This window comes from Taudactylus pleione, unplaced genomic scaffold (genome assembly GCF_031769625.1).
Source record: "Taudactylus pleione unplaced genomic scaffold, aTauple2 ptg000007l, whole genome shotgun sequence".
Taxonomy (NCBI): domain Eukaryota; kingdom Metazoa; phylum Chordata; class Amphibia; order Anura; family Myobatrachidae; genus Taudactylus; species Taudactylus pleione.
In genome coordinates this window covers 28,908,043-28,930,102 of record NW_028284410.1, presented here as the reverse complement: position 1 = coordinate 28,930,102, position 22,060 = coordinate 28,908,043, and the positions used below count along the sequence as shown (strand labels likewise).

The window sequence follows — 22,060 nt, the reverse complement described above, 5'->3', positions numbered from 1 at the left end:
GGGGACAGTGAGGGAGGACAGCGCACACATGGGGACAGTGAGGGAGGACAGCGCACACAGGGGGACAGTGAGGGGGCACAGCGCACACAGGGGGACAGTGAGGGGGGACAGCGCACACATGGGCACAGGGAGGGGGGACAGCGCACACATGGGGACAGGGAGGGGGGACAGCGCACACATGGGGACAGGGAGGGGGGACAGTGCACACATGGGGATAGGGAGGGGGGACAGTGCACACATGGGGACAGGGAGGGGGGACAGTGCACACATGGGGACAGGCAGGGGGAACAGAGCACACATGGGGACAGGGAGGGAGGACAGCGCACACATGGGGACAGGGGGCCTCATTCAGAGGCGGTCGGAGGATGAAAGCGGTCGCTCAGAAACTGGGCGGCCACTTACATCCTGACCGCCCGCCTCTGTTGCGGTCGTTAGGCTGTGGGTTAACACCCACAGCTCTAACGACCGCTCGTGTGATGGTCGCGATGGTCAGAGACCATCGGGGCTTACGACAAGACCCTAGGGTAGGGTCTCACTTGTCGTAAGCCCCGGAGAGCTTCTGGCTCTGACTGAGCCGGAAGCTCTCCACTGACATCACTAGTGATGTCAGTGGGGCCTCCCCCAAATGGTAGGCGTTCCCATGGGAACGCCTCAGTTTGGGCTGCCACCCCCCCGGCCCGCCTTCCAAACGGGGCAAGCTGTCAATCAACATCGACAGCTCGCCCCCTTTGGATCGAGACCCGCTACAACCAGCGCTGTCGGTCGTAGTTGGTCTCACGCATGCGCACGCCGGCGCCGTCGTGCGCATGCTCTGTGGGGGGCCATCGACCCAGTCCGAGCTCATCGGCGCTAACGACCGGGTCTAAATGACCCCCAGGGAGAGGGGACAGTGCACACATGGGGACAGGGAGGGGGGACAGTGCACACATGGGACAGGCAGGGGGGACAGTGCACACATGGGGAGAGGCAGGGGGGACAGAACACACATGGGGACAGGGAGGGGGGACAGCGCACACATGGGGGCAGGGAGGGGGGACAGCGCACACATGGGGACAGGGAGGGGGGACAGCGCACACATGGGGACAGGGAGGGGGGACAGCGCACACAGGGGGACAGTGAGGGAGGACAGCGCACACATGGGGACAGGGAGGGGGGACAGTGCACACATGGGGACAGGGAGGGGGGACAGTGCACACATGGGGACAGGGAGTGGGAACAGAACACACATGGGGACAGGGAGGGGAGACAGTACACATAGGGGGACAGGGAGGGAGAACTGTATAAACCAGGGGTAAAAGGGAGTGAGAACAGTAAATATGTGAAATGTTTACAGTAAGCGATAGGCCCGGGATATACGTATATATAACTCACCTTTTTTTCTCCTCCTGTTGTGGCTACTCCCAGCCACTCTCCCGCGGCCCCGCTCCATCGTTCTGCTCCTCCTCAGAGTCCTTTGCTGCTCAGACGGGACCCACCTCCGGTTTCACTGCACAGGATTAGTTCCTGTTCTCACCAGCCACACTTCGTGATCCCGAAGGCCTCTGTGGTTCCGCTGCCCGACAGTACCTGCCCGGCAGGCATTGCACACAATGCAGCAGTGGCAGCAGCATGTGATGTCATACGTCACATGACCGGAAGAGCTGCAGGGGGCAGAGCAGAGCACCGAATGGCTCCTAGCTATGTAGCCAGGTGCCGTTGATCATGGCCTTGAGAGGCCACCTCGTTCTTTAAGGCCAGCTGTGACTGACCAGCCAGCACACTATAATGAGTCCAACAGACTCATTATTAGTACTTCTAATACCACGGGCTGCAGACACTGCAGTCCCTGAAAACTTGTAAAAAAAAAAGTTTAGTGCTTGAAGTGCCGGTATGTCATACCGTTACATACCGGCACACTTCGAGCACTTCTGTGAACCAAAGTAGCTGTATTGTAGAAGTATCATTTCTTTCTGATTATGATAATGAAGTAAAAGAAGTGTGGTATGTAAGGGGCATTCTTTGTCCGCCAAAGAGGTGCATAGCAATACCCACCGCGCAAATGCAGTTGAAGTTTGTATAAACTCTGAGCTGGTAGTTACTGGGTCTCGACTTATTGTACAAACAAAAATGACTTGCCATGTTATACATAGTCATACAGAGCTTCCCATAGAGGTCTATAGCCCCACCAACACTTATTTGTTGCGCTATATACCTATCAGTAAGTAGACTTACTTGATAAAATTCTTTAATAACACCTTCATTTATCATCATATTTCCTTTAAGGTAATCAGTTGTGCTCAGCTGATGCTCTCCTAACAGTCAGCACACAGAATAGTTGGAGGTGGGAATGGGATTCAATGTGTTTGTGAGTAAATGTTAAACACTCCAAAATTTTACCTGAGAAATGGATAGAGAATCCCTGTTTGCTAGTGAAGAAATCTGTATTAAATTGCAGCGTGACAGAATTGAAGGTGCTGTGTGTGTCGGAGGGCAAAGTGGAACCACTTAATTCCTTCATGAGAATCCCGCTCTCCACAGATCCATCCCATATCTTCAGGACATCATGAACATCCTCAGTGTGGAAAACCGTGAAGTGTAACCTATGATAAGATACCGACAGTTTCAGACGGGTAGAAGAGTATACAAATGTCTATGCGGAAATTAGTGACATGAGAACATAAAATATAACAAAAAATTCTTATGCAGTAATAGTAACCTGTAAAATCTGTTCACAATACATATATAACAATAACATACCTGTAAATATCATCAGTACGGCATCATAGTATATTGCAAATAAATCACAGGACTGCACACCTCCCAACTTTTATATAAAACTTTGGGTCAATTCAGTTAGGAGCGAGTTGGTTCCTGTGAGCCGTTGTCACAGCGACTAGCATTTCAATTTTAAACTCGTTTTGAAGTTTACTAACAAATCACCCTTTCTTTGTGCCCCATGACAGCTGAAAAAGTAGGGGAAATATTTAATTGAAGGTAAAAATAACAGGCCATAGGGCCTAATTCAGAGACGCACTTGAGCGGGTTCGGTTTTACTCGGATTTACTTGGATCTCAAAAACTGCATTTTATTGGCTATCGGCTATCAAGTGTTTTGGATAGCCAATAAAATACATCTGAACTTGCGTTAATTTTGGCGTAAAGAACCGAGTAAATCTGAGTAAAACCGAACCCGCTCATCACTAACATAAACCCATAAACCCAATGTTTCCGCAACATCTCTGATGTGCAGATCTATGGCTGTGATGTCGCTTGCAATGCCCCAAACGCTGTGGCATGATTGACATGCTGCTGGCGTTTGGGATGGCATCAGGAAGTGTTACAGGTATAATAATGAAAACCAATGTGTATCTTTAATTGTGGCTGGCATAATTAGCATTTTTATTTCTATATCGTATTGTCTTCATTGCAAATAGTAAATGAATTTTCCTTTTTTATTCTGGCAGTATTAGATTTCTGTGAGGTGTGAAAGCAATGCTTTACTAAACATGGTAATGAATTTAAGACTGGTTCTAATGAGAGAAGCACACAAGGTAGGTCCTTTGATGAAGGGCTTCCTAACATCACAGGAGAAATTAAAAAGTCATTGTGGTTGTGTTATTACACTCTGTCAAATTTCTGCCAGTTTTGTCATTGATTAGCATACATTGTACCCAGACACCTATTTGCATTTATATAGGACTTTTATCCAAAATTACATCCACCAGTGCCGTACAATCTCAGACAGAGCAAAGGGGATTTCAGAGATCAGCTTTAGTGCAGGCAATGAAATGAAACATGCAGATTAAAACAGACAGTCTGCTAACTACCTGCCCCCAGCCTGTCCCTTCCACCCTGGGTGACAGTGACACTCAGCCATGAGGGAGCTCCTGACCGAGTCTGTCCTCTGTGGTAATGCATGACAGTGACAGAGTGAGAAGGATCCCTGCACTGAACATGTGTTTTTTGTATATAGTGACAATGATATGCTGGGATGCTTCTACATTGCAGACTGCACATTATCTATGTGTCTGTAATATAGATATGCATTGTTCCATGTCACAAGCCTATATCAATTTTACAGATAAAGTATAGATCGTTCTGGATTTAATACAGTGGTGCTTGAAAGTTTGTGAAACCTTCAGAATTTTCTATATTTCTGCTGAAATTTGGCCTAAAACTTCCTCAGATTTTCACACAAGTCCTATGAGTAGATAAAGAGAACCAAATCAAACAAATGAGACCAAAAAACTTAGACATGCTCATTTTTTTATTGAGGAAAATAATCCAATATCACATATGTGTGAGTGGCAAAAGTATGCGAACCTTTGCTCTCAGTATCTGGTATTACCCCCCTATAACTGCTTCTAAATTTTTCAGGTAATTGTTGATTAGTTCCGAACATCGGCTTGGAGGAATTTTACCCCATTCCTCCGTACAACACAGCTTCAACTCTGTTATGTTGGTGGGTTTCCTCCATGAACTGCTCGCTTCAGGTCCTTCCACAACATTTTGATTGGATTAAGGCCATTCCAAAACGTAAAGTTTATTCTTCTTTAACCATTCTTTGGTCGAATGACTTGTGTGCTTTGGGTCGTTGTCTTGCTGCATGACCCACGTTCTCTTGAGAAGCAGCTCATCGACAGATGTCCTGATATTTTCCTTTAGAAAATTCTAGTATAATTCAGAATTCATTGTCCCATCAATGATGGCAAGTTGTCCTTGGCCAGATGCAGCAAAACAGGCCCAAACCATGATACCACGACCACCGTGTTTCTCAGATGGTATGACATTTTTATACTGGAATTCAGTGTTCCCCTTTCTCCAAACATATCACTTCTCATTTAAACCAAAAAGCTCTATTTTGGACTCATCTATCCACAAAACATTGTTCCAATAGTCTTCTGGCTTGTCTAGCAAACTGCAGATGGGCAGCAATGTTCTTTTTGGAGAGCAGTGGCTTTCTCCTTGCAATCCTGCCATGCACACCATTGTTGTTCCGTGTCCTCCTGGTGGATTCATGAACATTAACATTAGCTAATGTGAGAAAGGCCTTCAATTGCTTAGAGGTTACCTTGGATTCCTTTGTGACCTTGCAAACTATTAGACATCTTGCTCTTGGCATGATCTTTGTTGATCGACCACTCCTGGGGAGGGTAATAATGGTCTGGAATTTCCTCCATTTGTACATAATTTGTCTGACTGTTGATTGGTGGAGTCCAAACTCTTTAGAGATGGTTTTGTAACCTTTTACAGCCTGATGAGCATCAACAACTCTTCTTCTGAAGTCCTCAAATATCTAATTTGTTCATGGCGTGATACACTTCCACAAACATGAGTTGTGAACATCAGACTTTGATAGATCCCTGTTCTTTTACAAAGATAGGTTGTCCACTCACACCTGATTGTCATCCCATAGATTGAGAATACCTGACTCTAATTTCACCATCAAAATATCTGCAAAGCCTAATGGTTCACATACTTTTGACACACAGATATGAGATACTGGATCATTTTCCTGAAAAAAAAAATGAGAATGTCTAATTTTTTTGTCTCATTTGTTTGATTTGGTTCTCTTTATCTACTTTTAGGAATTGTGTGAAAATCTAAGGTAGTTTTAGGCCAAATTTCAGCAGAAATATAAAAAATTCTGAGGATTCACAAACTTTCAAGCACCACTGTACATACATAGCAATATGTGTGTTGCAAAACTCAAATCCATCTTGAAATGAGCCTAACAAGAGGAAATATATGGTGCAGCAAGTCACAGGACTCATACCAGGTGCTCACTGGTATTGTGTCATTCAACACTATTAAAATACAGTATATGACATTTGTTTGTTACTAAAATGTTAAGGACACTGGAGTTCACTGTAGGTTTCTCCAAAATACTTACCTATGGTCAACACGTATTGATAAAACAAGATGTGTTTTGCAATGCAAATGCATCACACCAGAATGTGATTATAAACTTGAATGATTATAGTGATATATAATATATTTTACTGTCAGATACGTTTAAGTGCATTGTAAATGTATGACACTAATGTCAGTGGGGCAGTTAAGCTTGTGAGTTTTGAATTCTATAGAAATGTATTATTCTGTTCTTAAGGAATTTACTTGTTTCATAATAACCTGTTTTTTTGTCCATTAAAATGTCTGTATTTTTTTTCTATATTTACCAACAGCAGAGTAGAATTCCTATCATTTTATAGGGAGATGTACTAAGGGCCTGATTCACTACACATCGCAATTCTGCTTATACGCACTCAACGCAGTTGCTAAGATCAGCGGGCTATTTAAATGCTTGCATTCACATTGCGAACACAGCCTGACATAAGGACGCCCACTTGCCCTTACTCACATCCATATATACTAGGGCGACATAGCGAAACAATTGGTAACATCGGACCCATATGCACACTTGTAGCCATGAAAAATGTAGCCATGGTTATCTATAGGTTAAGGAACGAACCACACATGGAAAAATGTGCAATCACAGTTCATGTCCCAAGGTGTCAGAATTTGAGGGCATTAAATGACCAGCAGCTTGCACCCTGAAGCAATAGCTGCCAAGTGAGCAGTATGTTACATATTCCTAGATGCTGCTGCTGACTGATAGCACTGTGACCTGCTTGCTTCTAGTGATGACTATTCCTGTCATGCCACTTGTGGCTCCCGCTTTGGCCAGACAGGTCTATAAATGGATAGTGGTTTTTACATCATTTAAAAAGAAAAAAACTAGTGATGTATCAATGGATGAGAATCCCTAATAACACTGCTACGCCAAAGGTAATCTCGCCTGCAGCAAGATTTAATAACCTTACCCTTTGCTTGGATAATCTAATTTTGTTATTGTCATATCAAGATGACATTAACTGGTGAAAATCCCTAGAATCACACAGATTCTTTCAATGGAACATATATTTTTTTAAAAACATGTAATATAATTTGTTACATTTTTTTCTTATATTTGTAATTTTTTTTTTATTTCTACAAGTGGAAGTGAAAACACAAAACATGAACATATTTAGTGGGAATGGCTGAACCTAGCAGTAATTTATGTAACTCTTACCTCTCTAGACCAGAATTGCTGGAGCATTCGAGTAGTGTAGCTTTAAAAAATCCCTTGTAACTGGACAAATGAGCCGACTGATAATCAGCCCCTTATACTGTAGCTGTGCTCTGACCATTTTATAAACAGTTGTTTAGTGGATAGAGACAGTTCTGATAGTTCCTACAAACACATCCCTGACACAGGTGCTGGTGTATAACTGCGCACACACAATGTTAAAACTTAAATCATTTAAATCATATTTAGACCTAAACCAAGCTTTTGAATTGCTATGTTATCCCTCATGTAATGCAAGCTGGGCGCAAAAGAGAGACAACATTTCTGCAGCAGTTACCCACCAAAGGCAGGAAATTAGGTGTGAAGGAGAAGAATTCTGATTGTGTGTCCGCCAGACCATAACACTGTGTGAAATGAACCAGTGGAAGTGAACAGAGGGTGATAGATTATACACAGGTAACCAGCAGAGATACTCTCTGAACTCCAAGTGGAACAATTAATTTACAGTTTCCCATGGAAGAATCTTTGGGGAGATTTAACAAGTTTAAAGATATTTCCATCACAGCCTGTTTTGATGGATTATTCTGTTTTCCATAGAAAAATTCAGTAAATCATCCCGCTTCCATATACAATACAGCAAATGACAGCGAATATTAACCGTTTATTATCTATACTACTCCTGTTCAGTACTACATGCTGCAGTTTGGGACGACTTGGATAAAACACCTTAGTGTTTTGAATCTACTGCCATTGCCTTAATGTATTCTTCAGCCTTTTAATTGGCAAACATTAAAACAAAAAGTGACGTATGTGTGATGTTGACTGCAATGGACACAAGTCTAAAGCTGGGTACACACTGAGCGATGTGTACCCAGCCCGACGGGCCGACATATCGGATTATGGGTACACATCAGAACGAGGCAATGAAGGATGGAACGATACCTAGTTCCGTCCATTACCTGCAATGAGGCCGCTTGCGATATTGTCCAGTTGAACGTGCAGCACGGTCGACCAGATCATGTCGTAAGCATTCGCGGGAGCGAGCATATTGGCTGTACACACTGAGTGATGCGGCCTATATGTCGTTCTGATTCGTCTGGAAACGACATATCGTGCCGACATCGCTCCAGTGTGTACCCGACATAAGCTTCAGTGTAATTTGTTATTACGACGTGGACAGATAATTAACACATATATATATTCACCATCAGGGCCATAGCTAGGGTAGTGCGGCCGGTGCCATCGCACAGGGCACCACAGGTCAGGGGGCGCTGTTTGGGCCTGTCAAATTTCTGTTTATTATCATTCTCACTTGTATCTTCCTCTTATTTCATCCCCAGCATCTCCCGGCCACCCCTATCTCTTCCCTGGCCCTTCCCCATGAGGCCATTCCCCATTTTTGAGTGCATTATGTCCCTTTGAAAAATGAAGGGGGGCGCCAAAGCTCTTTCTGGCACAGGGCACCAAAAAATCTAGTTACGGCTCTGTTCACCATACACATATATCTCACTTATTTATCTTATCTGAGGATGCTCTTCCGTTTGGTTAGAGTAGCCTACTTATTTCCTTATGTTAATGTGAGAATCCATCTGTGTATGCTAAATATTTGGGTCCCTGCCCAATTCTCTTATGTCCACAGTCGAAACTACCCATTATTATTATACGGACTTTAACCCACCTCATGCTGGGTATAAAAGATCCGTCTGAAGCAGGTTTCTAATTTCAATCTACATGCTACGATCCAGCAAGGATGCCGGCAAAGAACATTTCTGTGTGTTCACATGTCCGCCGCACAATTTCCTCCCAGAAACACCCATTTAACGGATAGTGCGCTCTGTCTACTGATCAATCCGTGCACACTAGCGAACTCTGGGCCCGATTCAGACCCACTCGCTAGATGCGTTCGCACGCAGCCGTCAGCTGCCAAAGTATGCAAATCCCACGACAAGACATTAGCACGCCCACCATGTCTTAACGTGCGATCTCAGTGTGTATTTAGATGCCCACCAGCCTGTCTAAAGATGCACACTTTCCCTTAGTAACACACGTCATCTCCTGGAAGTGTATGCAACCATTGGTAATATAATATCGAGTACCATTGGACCCACGCACAGCACTTGTGGCTGACCATACCCTACCGCAAGCACTGCGAGTGCTTCATTGTGTAATTCAACCATGTGACGTGTACTATGATGCTCCGTCTTATGTACGCCTCTGAAACGGCATTAAGATGCTGCGAGAAACATATGCATTTCCACTTGCGCCTGACTCTGAATCAGGCCCATTATGGCAATGTCCTACTCAATAAAAGAACTATGCTGCAGTGACAGCTAATCACAAGCCAACCAAGACCACCAAAAAGGTATACTGTTCTTCTGAAAACTGAAGAAAATAAAAAATATCCTCCATTTATAACTGAGTGTGGTATGATATGTGAACAGCCAACATGGCCAATAATCATTATGTAGACACTGATAGAATGTGGACATGTTAGAATGTCGAGATATTGTCCCTGATGGCCAGGGCCAGCTCTAGGGGTGTTCGACCAGTGCGGTCGCACAAGGACGCCTCACATAGAGGGCGCACCCCTCACCAACATCCCGATTTCAGCGGGACAGAACAAATCAGGATGTTGGTGACCCCCACCGCCGCAGCTGGAGTGTGAATGGATGCAGTGCACGCATGCGCGAAGGCATCCATTCACTAACGGGAGAGGGCTGGGGGAAGCCCAGCCAGTGACGGAGGGCTGGGCTTTACCCCCAGCCTGACGTTATTTGGAGGCATGCCATGCGGGCACGCTTCCTAATAACATCACTTAGGAGACGTGGCCTATGGCAATGAGGCCACGCCGCCGTGCACGATGACAGGGCGCATCCTAAAGGCCGGTACAGGGTGCTCAGACCCCTGGAGCCGGCCCTGCTGGTGGCCCAGCGGTGACTTGCCTTCTCCTGGCAGCTGCATCGGCTCCAACGGTGTCATCTGGATCCCAGCGGACATGTGACTGTAACTTCTGGCACAGAAATCGGAAAAGGGGGCAGTTTTAGTGAGTATTCTTCCTCAGTCCCTAACCCTAACCTCAACCCGCAGTCTAACCCTAACCTTCCTGTCCTGCAGCCTAATTCTAATGTCGACATTCAGACGATGTTGAAATTTTACATCGATATTCTAAGAATGTCAACATGTTGCCTGTCAATATTTTAACAATGTTGACATCATAACTGTTGACACTGTGGTGTAGACCTAATGACTACATCTCTTTATGAACACTTAACTGTTCATATGTTAATTCAAAGATCTATTTACCATTAGTTGGCATTCATAATGTATCGATGCATAACACAGTGATACATAGTGAAGTAATGCCATAATTTGCTATGCGAAAACACCTCCACGAAGGAGATTTGTCTCTGCCGCCAGCCTAAAGTTGTCAGTGAATGGAAAAAGTGCTATGCTCATAGAGTTTGCACACACGCCGGGGACCCAGCGATGCCTAAGCAGCTTTGATGGACTTTTATTGACCATACCAAGCTAATGCCATGCTTGTTGATTCTTAATAAATTGGTCACAGATGACTTCCCCAAGAGGTCTATAGATAGTGGTAAGCTGCTGAAACATGGGGAAGATTGGAGAAATGTATGACTTCTACGAGATTAACCCTTTGTTAATTAGCAAATAGCATTGGTGGAGCCTTTTGCCTACACCGGCTCTTGACCACTAGTTAAATAGACCCCTTAAACATAAAAGGAAACTAAAAACAATAAAATGCACAATCAAGCACAAGTTGAAAACACAAAAATATTAAAATAATAGAATACTTTAGGATTTTAAGGAACCATGCTTAGTGAAGTTGGTTATTAGAGCACTGGCAACAGGTCAGCGTAGTACTTATCTATAAAAATAAAGTACAAGATACATACAATGGAGCACTATATTACAGAATAGAAATACTGAGAATACTGAAATAAGATAGAGAGAGGGGGTAAAAGATGCAGACTTAAATCACCTACTGTAATATAAATCTGACTAGTACCAATAACAATTTGATCGGGACTGTTAGAAATCCAACAGACTGATGACTACAACAGCATTTTAATTGCAGTCATTGGTCAATCTGCATGGGGTTCCATGTTGACCACTTATTAAAACAAAATGACTACAGATCAGCTTGTTCAGTTTTCAGGACCAGGTAATGATGTGTGGGGATAGCGTAATGTCTCCCTAAAGTGTCAGAGAAAATCTGATCAAACATTACTGCAGATCAACAATGGAGTCTACTTGTTACTGTGCGTTTGCAGACACAGAAAATGGTGCCTTTTGCAATGTAAACACTAGCCCTGGAAAAGAAAGTACTTGCATTCATAATGATTACTTAGAAGTTGGCATAGTGACTGACTGAAATAAAGAGGGAATGTTTATATGAGACTATTGATATCACAAAATGTTATCGCATACTCAGGGCCGCAACTAGGGGGGGGGCTGGAGGTGCGCGTGCACCCGGCGTCAGTGACCTCCAGCCCGGCGCCGCTACAGGGGCATTACCAGGGGGTACTACAGGGACATTACCAAGGGGCTCTACAGGGGCATTACCAGGAGGCTCTACAGGGGAATTACCAAGGGGCAATACCAGGGGGCTCTACAGGGGCATTAGCAGGGGGCACTACAGTGGCATTACCAGGGGGCACTACAGGGGCATTACTAGGGGGCATTACTATATGGGCATTGTTAGGGGGCATTAAGATATGGGGACTACAGGGGCATTACTAGGGGAAATTACTATTTGGTCACTACAGGGGCATTACTATGGGGGCATTACCATATGGCATTACTATGGGGACATTACCATATGGCTAGCGTTCCCGCTAGGCTATTTTAGCGGGGATTCGGCGCCCTGCCCTCCTTTTGGAGGGCAAAAAGCACCCTTCCCTCCAGAAGGAGGGCAAAAAGTGCCCTGCCCTCACAGCCTGTGGGTGCCATCTTCACCCGCTGGTCACAGTGTCCCGCGGGTGGAGAAATGTGCGGTGACCCGGTCACCGGCGGAGAATAGATGCCTGGCGCATGTGCCCAGCATCTATTCTCACTGTCTACAGCGCTTGGGGGCTTCCCGGCGTGTCCGTAAGTGCCGGGCACTTACGCCAAGTAGTAAGACGAAAAGGGGATGCGTCTTGTAGACATGCCCCTTTTTCATGGCCACGTCCCCTTTTCGGGTGTGCGCACCTGAGGCACGCCCACAAATTTGCCCTCTCTAGCTCCGGCGCCCTGCCTGCCGCCGGAGCTAGAGTGAACACTATATGGCCACTAGTACAGGGGCATTAATATGGGGCATTACCTCAGCGGGCATTACTATAGGTGCACTGCTGAAGGGAGCATTACTATGGGGTAAGTACAGGGGTGGTGGGGGGTGAGGGTGCCAAATTCCTGTCTTGCCCCGGGTGACAAAAACCCTAGTTTCGGCCCTGGCATACTTGCCTACTTTTAAAAAAACAATTCAGGGAGATTGTGAAAACAACACTTATGAGCGCGGCGGTAAAGTGGACGTGTACTGCTACATCTGAGAGGCGTGTCATAAAACTGACTTACATCCACATGTAAATGAGCCCCAAAGCAGTCAGTAAGATCTATTTATTGATAAAAACACACTGATACTTTTCATAAAAGCCGTTTCCAAGGCTTCATACTACAGATGTGTGGTTCGGTTTTACTGAAATACAAATACACCCGAACTTAGGAGTTCCGAGTCGGATCGCGTTAAAGTTTGGAATCACTTTGGGGCTTCTGAGTGGAACAGAGTCTCCACTAGGGTCTGCTGTAAGTTTGGAACTCGGGTTTAAAAAACAAACTGGGATTTTGGATTGCATGTAAACAGGTCCAAATCACATGATTTTACCTGTTTTGACTTATTTTTTTAATCGATTTTTATCAATTTTGAAGGAATCCAAAGCTGAACCCAAACCAAAATACTTCAGGGTGTTTTACCAAAACACGATGATGAATTAGAACAAAAACGAAAACATGGGGGTCCGCGCACATCTCTACTTCAAAACACACATTTAGCATTTTTAACGCTAGTCAAAAAAAGCATGTTAACAGGTTTGACAATAGAAATCATACCCACCAGCATTTTACTAATGGTGCATTTACATTTCGTGTTTTGGAAAGCATTTTGTATTATCCCTACACCCTATAAGTGCATTGGAGAAATCTCCAGACATTTGTAACAAACACATGCCAAACAGATGTGCATATGAGATATGTTTGCACTTGCATGTTTACACCAACACCAATGGCCAGGGTACGAGGCCTAAGCTATCAGTTTTATTGATTATATTGCTGACTGTGTTCTCATACTCTACATATTGTCTCATAAGGGGCAGTGGGGCCTATTCATGATGATAATTAACATTGTAACTTGCCGTGGATTCCAGAGCAATACATCATTGCTCCGGCGATGTGACAGCTGATGTAAAGATCAGCTTTCCCGAGAGCGGCTTCACTGCTCCTTTTTCGGAGCAGTGACGGGAGTGCGCATATGCGACCTACAGGTCATGATTGCGCACAAGAGCTCCGATGCATGGCGGAAGGAGCCGGACAGGGAAGGAGATCGTATCGGGAGCATTCGCCATCTGAAAATTTACCTTCGTGATGAATGCCCCGAATACTTATTTTTTACAATTGCAGCTGAAAATGTGCATTTTGTAAAAATTAAGTGATGATGAATAGGCCCCAATGTCAGGTGGGGAATAGAACTTCAAAAACAGCAAACAACAAAATAAAACAATTTTATGGCTTAAGGCAAAGCACAGCATATGACACAGCTGTGTACTATTACATCAACTGTGAAGGATCCTCTGAATTTACCTTAGGCTTTAAGATTAGACTTAGCTTTATCCGAACTAATAATATAAGCCTAAGGGGTTTATTTACAGACACAGTCACAGGCTGTGTTTGAAAAATGACAGTTAGGAGCTGATTGGCTGGTACCTTACCTCCGTTCACTTTATCTCCTAACAAGGCTTAGTAAATAGCCCCCTAAATCTTAATAATAGACATTGAACAGTTTTAAAACCATCCAAATCCTAAAATATCTCTGATCTTGCAGTTCCAAATTCTACAAATGTGAGAAACCCTCGTACAACATAACTTATATTTTGATTTTTTTCTGCTATAGCTCCATTGCTGTATTCAGATGTGTCCTTATACATCTTTGCTGCAGTTGCGCTAAAAAGCCCCTCTTGGTGCACCAGGTCCCACAAGACTCTGCTGGTGCCGGGCGTCTATTTTGCCTAAAATGCGTCTGTCGCAATGCGATGCGACTAGGACGCACCTGCAGACTGTGCTGATTAATGTGATATGTGACACTTGTATATCTTTGTGTGACAGAGGGCCTGATTCAGAGCCGGACGCTCTGACCAGAGCGCTCGCTCTGAATCAGGGCCGGCCTATCTAAAAATGGAGCGGCCTCCTGGCCGCTCGCATAGCTGTGGGTGACCACCCACAGCTTATGCAAGCGGCCACAAAGATGGTCGCGATGGTCAAGACCATCGCGACCATCAGGCTTGCGACGAGACCCCTGTGGTAGGGTCTCGTCTGCCGCAAGCCCGGAGTACTTTTGGCTCTATCAGAGCCAAAAACACTCCCACTGACATCACTAGTAATGTCAGTGGGGCCAGACCCAGATGGTAGGCTGCCTCCGTCTGGGCAGCCACACCCCCGGCACGCCCACCAAAGGGGGCGTGCTGTCACTCACCATCGACAGCACGCCCCCTTTGGTGCGAGACCCCGAGCGACGGCTTCCCCGTCGCTCGCCGGGTCTTGCGCATGCGCACGACGGAGGTGCCTCCGTCGTGCACATGCGCATTTGGGTAACATCGACCCGCTTGCGAGCGTACAGCGCTCGCGAGCGGGTCTGAATGAGAACCAGAGTCTTTAAATCTGTATACAAAGTGCTACAATGTAGTGGCCGCAGCTCTTTACATTCCAAGTTCTGTTGTGTTTCATATACAGACTCAGGTGCGCACAGATATACATGTGTTACATATCAACTTAATCAGCACAGTCTGATGCTGTGTAGTAGTCACATTGCATTGTGACTTGGACGCATTTCCAGGCATACTAGTCACATCGTATTGCGACTTAGACATATTTTTGGAAAAAAAGACGTCCAACGCTAGCAGAGTAGCATGGAACCTGCAAGGCAAGCTGTGCTGCATGTTATATTGCAGTTCTTTGCATCCCAATAATGTCTAAGAAGGGATGTGGTTTTAATAACGACAGTCCGGATACCGACGCTTAGAATGCCAGCACCGGAATCCCGACACCAGTCAGGATCCGGCGGTAAGTACTGGGGTTAGGGGGAGGGTTAGGGTTAGGCACTAAGGGGTAGGATTAGGGGAGGGGGAGGGTTATGGTTAGGTTTAGGATGCAGGGAGGTTAGGTTTAGGCAATGGGGAGGGAGGGTTAGAGGTAGGGAGAAAGGGAGGGTTAGGATACTGACCGACAGGTGTCGATATCCTAACCTGTCGGTATGCCGGTGTCGAGATTCTGACCGTTGGGATCCCGAGCGCCGGCATCCCATACCCAACCCGTCTGACGATGCTGCTGGATATAATGCACTGTAGTTTATGTTGTACCTGTTAAGTCTGTAATGATTATCTATCATTCAACAGTAATCTGCATAAAGCGCTTCCCTTCTGTGAGGCAAGAGTTAAAAGAGTGAGATGAATCCTCTTGTTCCCCAGGAAGGGCGTCAGAGTCTCTGCTTGGCACAGAATACATTTCCTAACAAATTATTCCACTTCCTTCGCCGCCCGTCACACACAGTTTATACCTCGTGAAAAGTAATAAGTGAGCCTGATCTGAAATTCAATTGTTCAATTTCTTTGTGTGTGTGATCAGCAGAGGGATTCCTGTGCCATTCCTGAATTCCTGAGAGCTATATTTTCCATCAGAAGATTGAGGGCAATATTAGGAAATGATAATATAATCAGTCCATCAAGCATCTTTTCGTAGGACATTTATAGGGTTTAACATCTGAAATATCTTCAGATATTGGGCAAATTCAAAGAGAAACACTTCAAACTACTAATACACTGGAGGATTTATATCACAGTGAGAAGTGTTGCTTAGTTATGAACAGACGCATTATGTTGCAAGACCCTCTGGCGATGAATAGCTGTAGAAAGACCCCCACCATTTTCTATTATTATCCCATAAATCTTGCAGATCTCTTACATTTAATCATGTGCAACCTTATCATGGTTTAACAAAGCTTTGTCTGCTCAGAAATGAAAGACAGCACTATTACTGCTATGAAAACAATGTTAAATTGACAAGCCAGTATTTTATCCAGGTTGTCATAAGCTTATGCACTAATTATCTTTACCCAATAAATGCGCTATTTCAAATTGAGTGATAGGATCAGAAATATGGAGCTGAACATTGTATACATTTTACATATAGACATAAATAACAAGGCCGCTTTAGGCTTTCTACATAGAGACCTTGGCTGTGTTAATATAAAATCTGGATTGATGTTACTGATAAAGGGGATGAATATTGTTGACATTAATTCTTGCTTTTTGTTGCTGTTCTACATATGCTTTTTTTTGTAAATACTTATGTAAACCCTCTAGGTAATGTATTCTACCAGATTCATAGAAACTCAATCCAAGCACAGAGCAAAGCAGTACACAGTCATTTCCATGTGTGCCAAGATAATTGTTTTCATTGCTAAGAGAAGAACATTAGATAACCCTGAAACATTGCCATTGCTGCAGAAGGGTTGAAACGTTTCCATCCATCCACCATGGCTAATGGAAAAGCTGGATAAGATTATAAAGGCATTTTTAGGGTATTTTACAGACTATTTGAGCAGCAGCAGGAAAAACTGTGTGGGTCAGGACTGGGTGTGTGGAAAGACCTAGTTATGTGAAAAGGTTAGTAAAATATCTTAGTCCTGGTTCTGTTGCCTGGAAATTCCTGGATTGGCAAAAAGAGAATTCTATAGACCAGGAGCGGCCAAACTGCAGCCCTCACCTTCTACAAACTGGCTCCCCGTTCTGGATTCCTCCAGAGCTCTGGACACCTCTGTCCGGAGGTGTAAAATAATTGGTGTGGCCCGGCTCTATCTTGCCCCCTCCAGATTAGAAAAGATTTCAGTGTACTGGCAGGGGGTGGATGCAGTCAGAGACTGGAGTCACCAAAACAGTCAGGAGTTGACAGAGACAGTTGACAGTAGGACTTTTTAGTGAGGTAAGTGACATGTGGAGATAAGGGGGCTCTGAGCTGGCATATGAGGGCATGCCGGGCTCGGTGCTGGTTTATAAGAGCATGAGAATGGCTCACTTTCCCATTACTGTCCCCATGTTTACTTACAAAAACAATGTGGATTGGTGTAGCAAAAGCCAAACTTGTACATTGTATTGTTGGAATTATGCACCTTAGAGAAATTACCTGTTCTACTGCAAAACTAAATTCATTAAAAAAAGAACTATTCATTAAAATATTTGTGTCAAATTTTTTATCTCAAGTCTAGTGGCGACCTTAAGGGTGGATATAACTTTTGTTTTATTAAATACAGTATTTGGTGTTGTACCTTAGCACCTTTTTTTCTATTGATTAAAATTTATGGGCCTTTTTACGATCAAAAGCTTACTGCAGCAATATAAATTCTTTTAATCTCCAATTTACTTAGAAAATATTGCTGCAGGAGCTCCAGCAAAACTGTATGGCAGTGGTAATAGTTTTCTTACCACATTGCTAGCGAGACATGGAATCCTTTGTGCATACAGTACATGATCAGTATTTGTCAGGTCAGCATGCGTAGTGGATTGAAAGCCTAGACTTATACTTCTAGTTCTATTTTCTAAAAAAAAAAAAATGAACATATGTATATGCAACAGAATATATATTATATATACTTGTACAACAGCATGGAGAAGTATTTACCATCAATAGTGATACCCATCAATTAGGGATGTGCGCCGGACCATTTTTGCCGGATTTGGATTTGGATTTGGTTCTAATTCGTCGTCCGGCTTTGGATTTGGATTTGGATTTGCCAAACTGCGGTGACTGGATTTGGATTTGGATTTGGATTTTTTTACAAAAATTTACAAAAAAAGCTAAAATCACATAAATTGGTCTTTTTTTTCTTCCTAGAGTATTATTAACCTCAATAACATTAATTTCCAGTCAATTTAGACCATATCACAGCTTATAATATTGTTTTCAACATTATTGGCCAAAGGTTGCAGTGAGCTGACTGGTTACTAAGCGACAAAGCAGCGGCACAACGACACAGACACCACAGTATAAAGCACATCTATGACACATTGCCACACAGCAGTGGCAGAAATGAAAAGTAGTGCACCCACCCGGAGGGGTACAGCCAGCAGAGTCACAGTACTTGTTTACAAAGTGGGCTACGGCCCTAGGAGTCACAGTGCACAATCTTATTCGCATTACACCGCACATAGGGCCTGATTCACATTACACCATAAAGTAGTGTCTCTTATTTATGTTACGACACACAGTAGTGCCCCTTTTACACAATGCCCACAGTAGTGACCCTTTTACACAATGCCCACAGTAGCGGTGTCCCTTACACAATGTCCCCCAGCAGTGGTGCCCCCTATGCAGTCCCCTTAGTAGTAGGGTCCACTATGCAGTGCCCCCAGTAGAATGCCCCCCAGTAGTATGCCCCCCATTAGCAGGCCCCCCCAGTAGTATGCCCCCCATTAGCATGCCACCCAGTAGTATGCCCCCCATTAGCAAGCCCCCCCAGTAGTATGCCCCCCATTAGCATGCCACCCAGTAGTATGCCCCCCCAGTAGTATGGCCCCCCCAGTAGTATGGCCCCCCCAGTAGTAGGCTGCCCCAGTAGCAGGCCCCCCCAGTAGTAGGCTGCCCCAGTAGTAGCCCCCCCTGTAGTATGGGCCCCCCTGTAGTATGGCCCCCCCTGTAGTAGGCTGCCCCAGTAGCAGCCCCCCCCAGTAGTAGTAAGCCCCCCCAGTAGTATGGCCCCCCCAATAGCAGGCCCCTCAGTAGTATGGCCCCCCCAGTAGCAGACCCCCCCCCAGTAGTATAGCCCCCCCAGTAGCAGGCCCCTCTGTAGTATGGCCACCCCAGTAGTATAGCCCCCCCCAGTAGCAGACCCCCCCCAGTAGTGCAGACCCCCCCAGTAGTATGGCCCCCCCCCGCACCCCCAGTAGCAGACCCCCCCCCCAGTAGCGCCCCCGGCCCTTGCACAAATAAAAAAATAAAAACTTACCTGTATCCCCGCTCCCGCGTCGTCCGCTCTATCACACGCTGAGGAGGGAGCCGGAAGACGGAGCTCATGTGTGAGCTCCAGCCGGCTCCCTCCGTGCAGCAGCCAATGAGAGTCTGTGTGACTCTCATTGGCTGCTGTAACAAACACACAGCTGCCGCTGGCGGCTGTGTGTCTGTGTCTGTGTAGGGAGAGCGCTATCACTGCGCTCTGCCCTACACGCGAGGAGACCTGATGTCGGATTCTCTAGTGAGAATCCGACATCAGGCGGCCGCCGTTCGGCCCCGAACGGGGATCCGAGTCAGGCGGTGAACATCCGAACAGGGTTCGGGTGGACTCGGATCCCCAATGTTCGGAGCGGTTCGGATTCCACATCCGAATCCGAACCGCTCATCTCTACCATCAATAGTCCTCACTGGATGAGGGCATTAATTGCAGTGGAGCCTATTGACTGCTGACTACCCAGAAGCCTCCCCTACAGACCAATTTTTTTTTTGAGACTCTGGCCCTCATTCAGAGGCGGTCGGAGGATGCAAGCGGTCGCTCAGAAACTGGGCGGCCGCTTGCATCCTGACCGGCCACCTCTGTTTCGGTCGTTAGGCTGTGGGTTAACACCCACAGCTCTAACGACCGCTAGGGTGATGGTCGCGATGGTCATTGACCATCGCGACCATCGGGGCTTACGACGAGACCCTAGCGTAGGGTCTCACTTGTCGTAAGCCCCGGAGAGCTTCTGGCTCTGTCAGAGCCGGAAGCTCTCCATTGACATAACTAGTGATGTCAGTGGGGCCTCCCCCAAATGGCAGGCGTTCCCATGGGAATGCCTCCGTTTGGGCTGCCAACCCCCCGGCCCGCCTTCCAAACGGGGCAAGCTGTCAATCAACATCAACAGCTCGCCCCCTTTGGAAAGAGACCCGCTACGACCGGCGCTGTCGGTCGTAGCGGGTCTCACGCATGCGCACAAAGGAGCCGGCTCCCTCGTGCACATGCGCACTAGACTAACATCGAGGCGGCCGTGCGGTCGTAGACCGTACGGCCGCCTCTGAATAAAGCCCTCTGTCTCTGGGATGGCAAACCTTGCCATGTTTCTTCACCATCGTTATATATTGGGCAGGCTTGCTTGATTGGCTTTCATATGTACAGGAGTGTGCATCTTCAGTTAAATCTCCTTGTATTTAAAACACACATTACTCAGCATGCCATACATGGGGATCAAACTCCCAACCTCATATACCACAGTCAAACATTAAACACATGAGCTATTTGCTTCTGCATAGGAAGCCTTGTAAATCTAACTATATGAACCTAATTGTTAGTTTAAACCATGGGCCTTCAACCCGTGGTTCGCCGATGGCTAATGTAGTGAGGAGCCGTTCCCCGTGGCTCACCGATGGTTAGTGTAGTGCGGACCGCAGTGAGTGCAGTCCGCACTACACAGATACAAACACACCGCCGCCGGCACAGTGTTTGTTTTGGCAGCCAGTGAAAGTCAGACAGACTCACACTGGCTGCTGCGCCCACTGCAGGAGCCGGGCTGGAGCTCACTCATGAATTCCGCCTTCCGGCTCCCGCAGTGGGTGATGGGAGAGACGTCATTACAAATATTGTATAGGATGTTTAGTGTTCAAATTCCTTGCTTGGAGAGTTGTTAAGTAGCTACCTGTAGTTTACTTCAAACAACTGTTTTGGATACCATCAGCGTTCACAAACCAATGTTCATGACCAATTTTATGACCAATGTTTTCTTTTGATGCTCCATCCCTACTCGTGGGGGTCAGGGGAAGGGGTGGGGCCAATATGACATTGTGTCATTTTGGCCACACCCCCTCCACATACACAGACACACCTTTGTCAATCCTACATTTACCCCTGATAAACAGGATCTCTTGCAAAAACACCTGGTATTGCCAGAGGTTTTTTTTCCTCCATTTTATAAACAGACCAATTAGTTGCAAAAGGGGAGCTGAGGATAATCTGAGCTGTTTTCTATTTCTTTAACTATAGTACAAATGTGATTTCTGTTTTGTTACAGGAGTGATTGCCATTCATGTTTTCAGTTTCCAGGCTCACATACGCCTTTTTCTCTTTTTATTTTTAGAATAAGTAAATATCCACAAAAAAATACAGCAACATACTAGACAATTTAAGAGCAGCTCTGCAGGCCCAATACATTCTGCAACTATAGTAAAGTACTGACACTTTGACAAGTTATTTAACATAGCATTTGACAGGTACATATTGCAACAAAAGGTTAGGACTAATATGGTCACTTTGGCTGCAATACAAACATCTCAGCTTGAGCTAGACTAACAAGGGGGCAAGTGCCATTGCAAATTCAGGCTCTACTAAGAATATCCACTAGATACCTCACTCAGTAATCACTAAAATGTGCTAGTCCTACCACCCAGAAAAGCACATTAGGGGGATTACAGGTGATGTACTGCTGGGCATCTCACATATTAGCCAGTTATATTAGCCCAGACTACGCAAGTTTTCCTGCACGCCTCTATGGGGTTCGAGGCAAAACTTGTGATGTGGATGGCTGTAATGTGACATTCATTATAGGCGCATAGTGCCCACTGTGTTAAATCGCATCGCCTCAATGAATAATTTATGGAGACAGCACACAAAAATCTGCAGACACAATATGGTAGATGGCTGGGAATAAACTGAAATTATTTAATAATTGGCCCATTGCTGCTTTGCCAAAGTGGACATTCAAGTAATAGTTTGAAACACACATATTTA

At 45.4% G+C, this 22,060-nt stretch overlaps 1 protein-coding gene across 1 annotated transcript in view; it reads right to left on the bottom strand.

Moving 5' to 3' along the window:
* The window catches only part of CSMD2 (CUB and Sushi multiple domains 2), a 1,115,355-nt gene that overhangs the window by 156,873 nt on the left and 936,422 nt on the right, over window positions 1–22,060 (bottom strand). Inside the window, exon 26 of the mRNA XM_088462676.1 lies at window positions 2,377–2,579. Coding sequence (XP_088318802.1) covers window positions 2,377–2,579 — 203 coding nt within the window. The remainder of the gene's footprint in view (window positions 1–2,376; window positions 2,580–22,060) is intronic.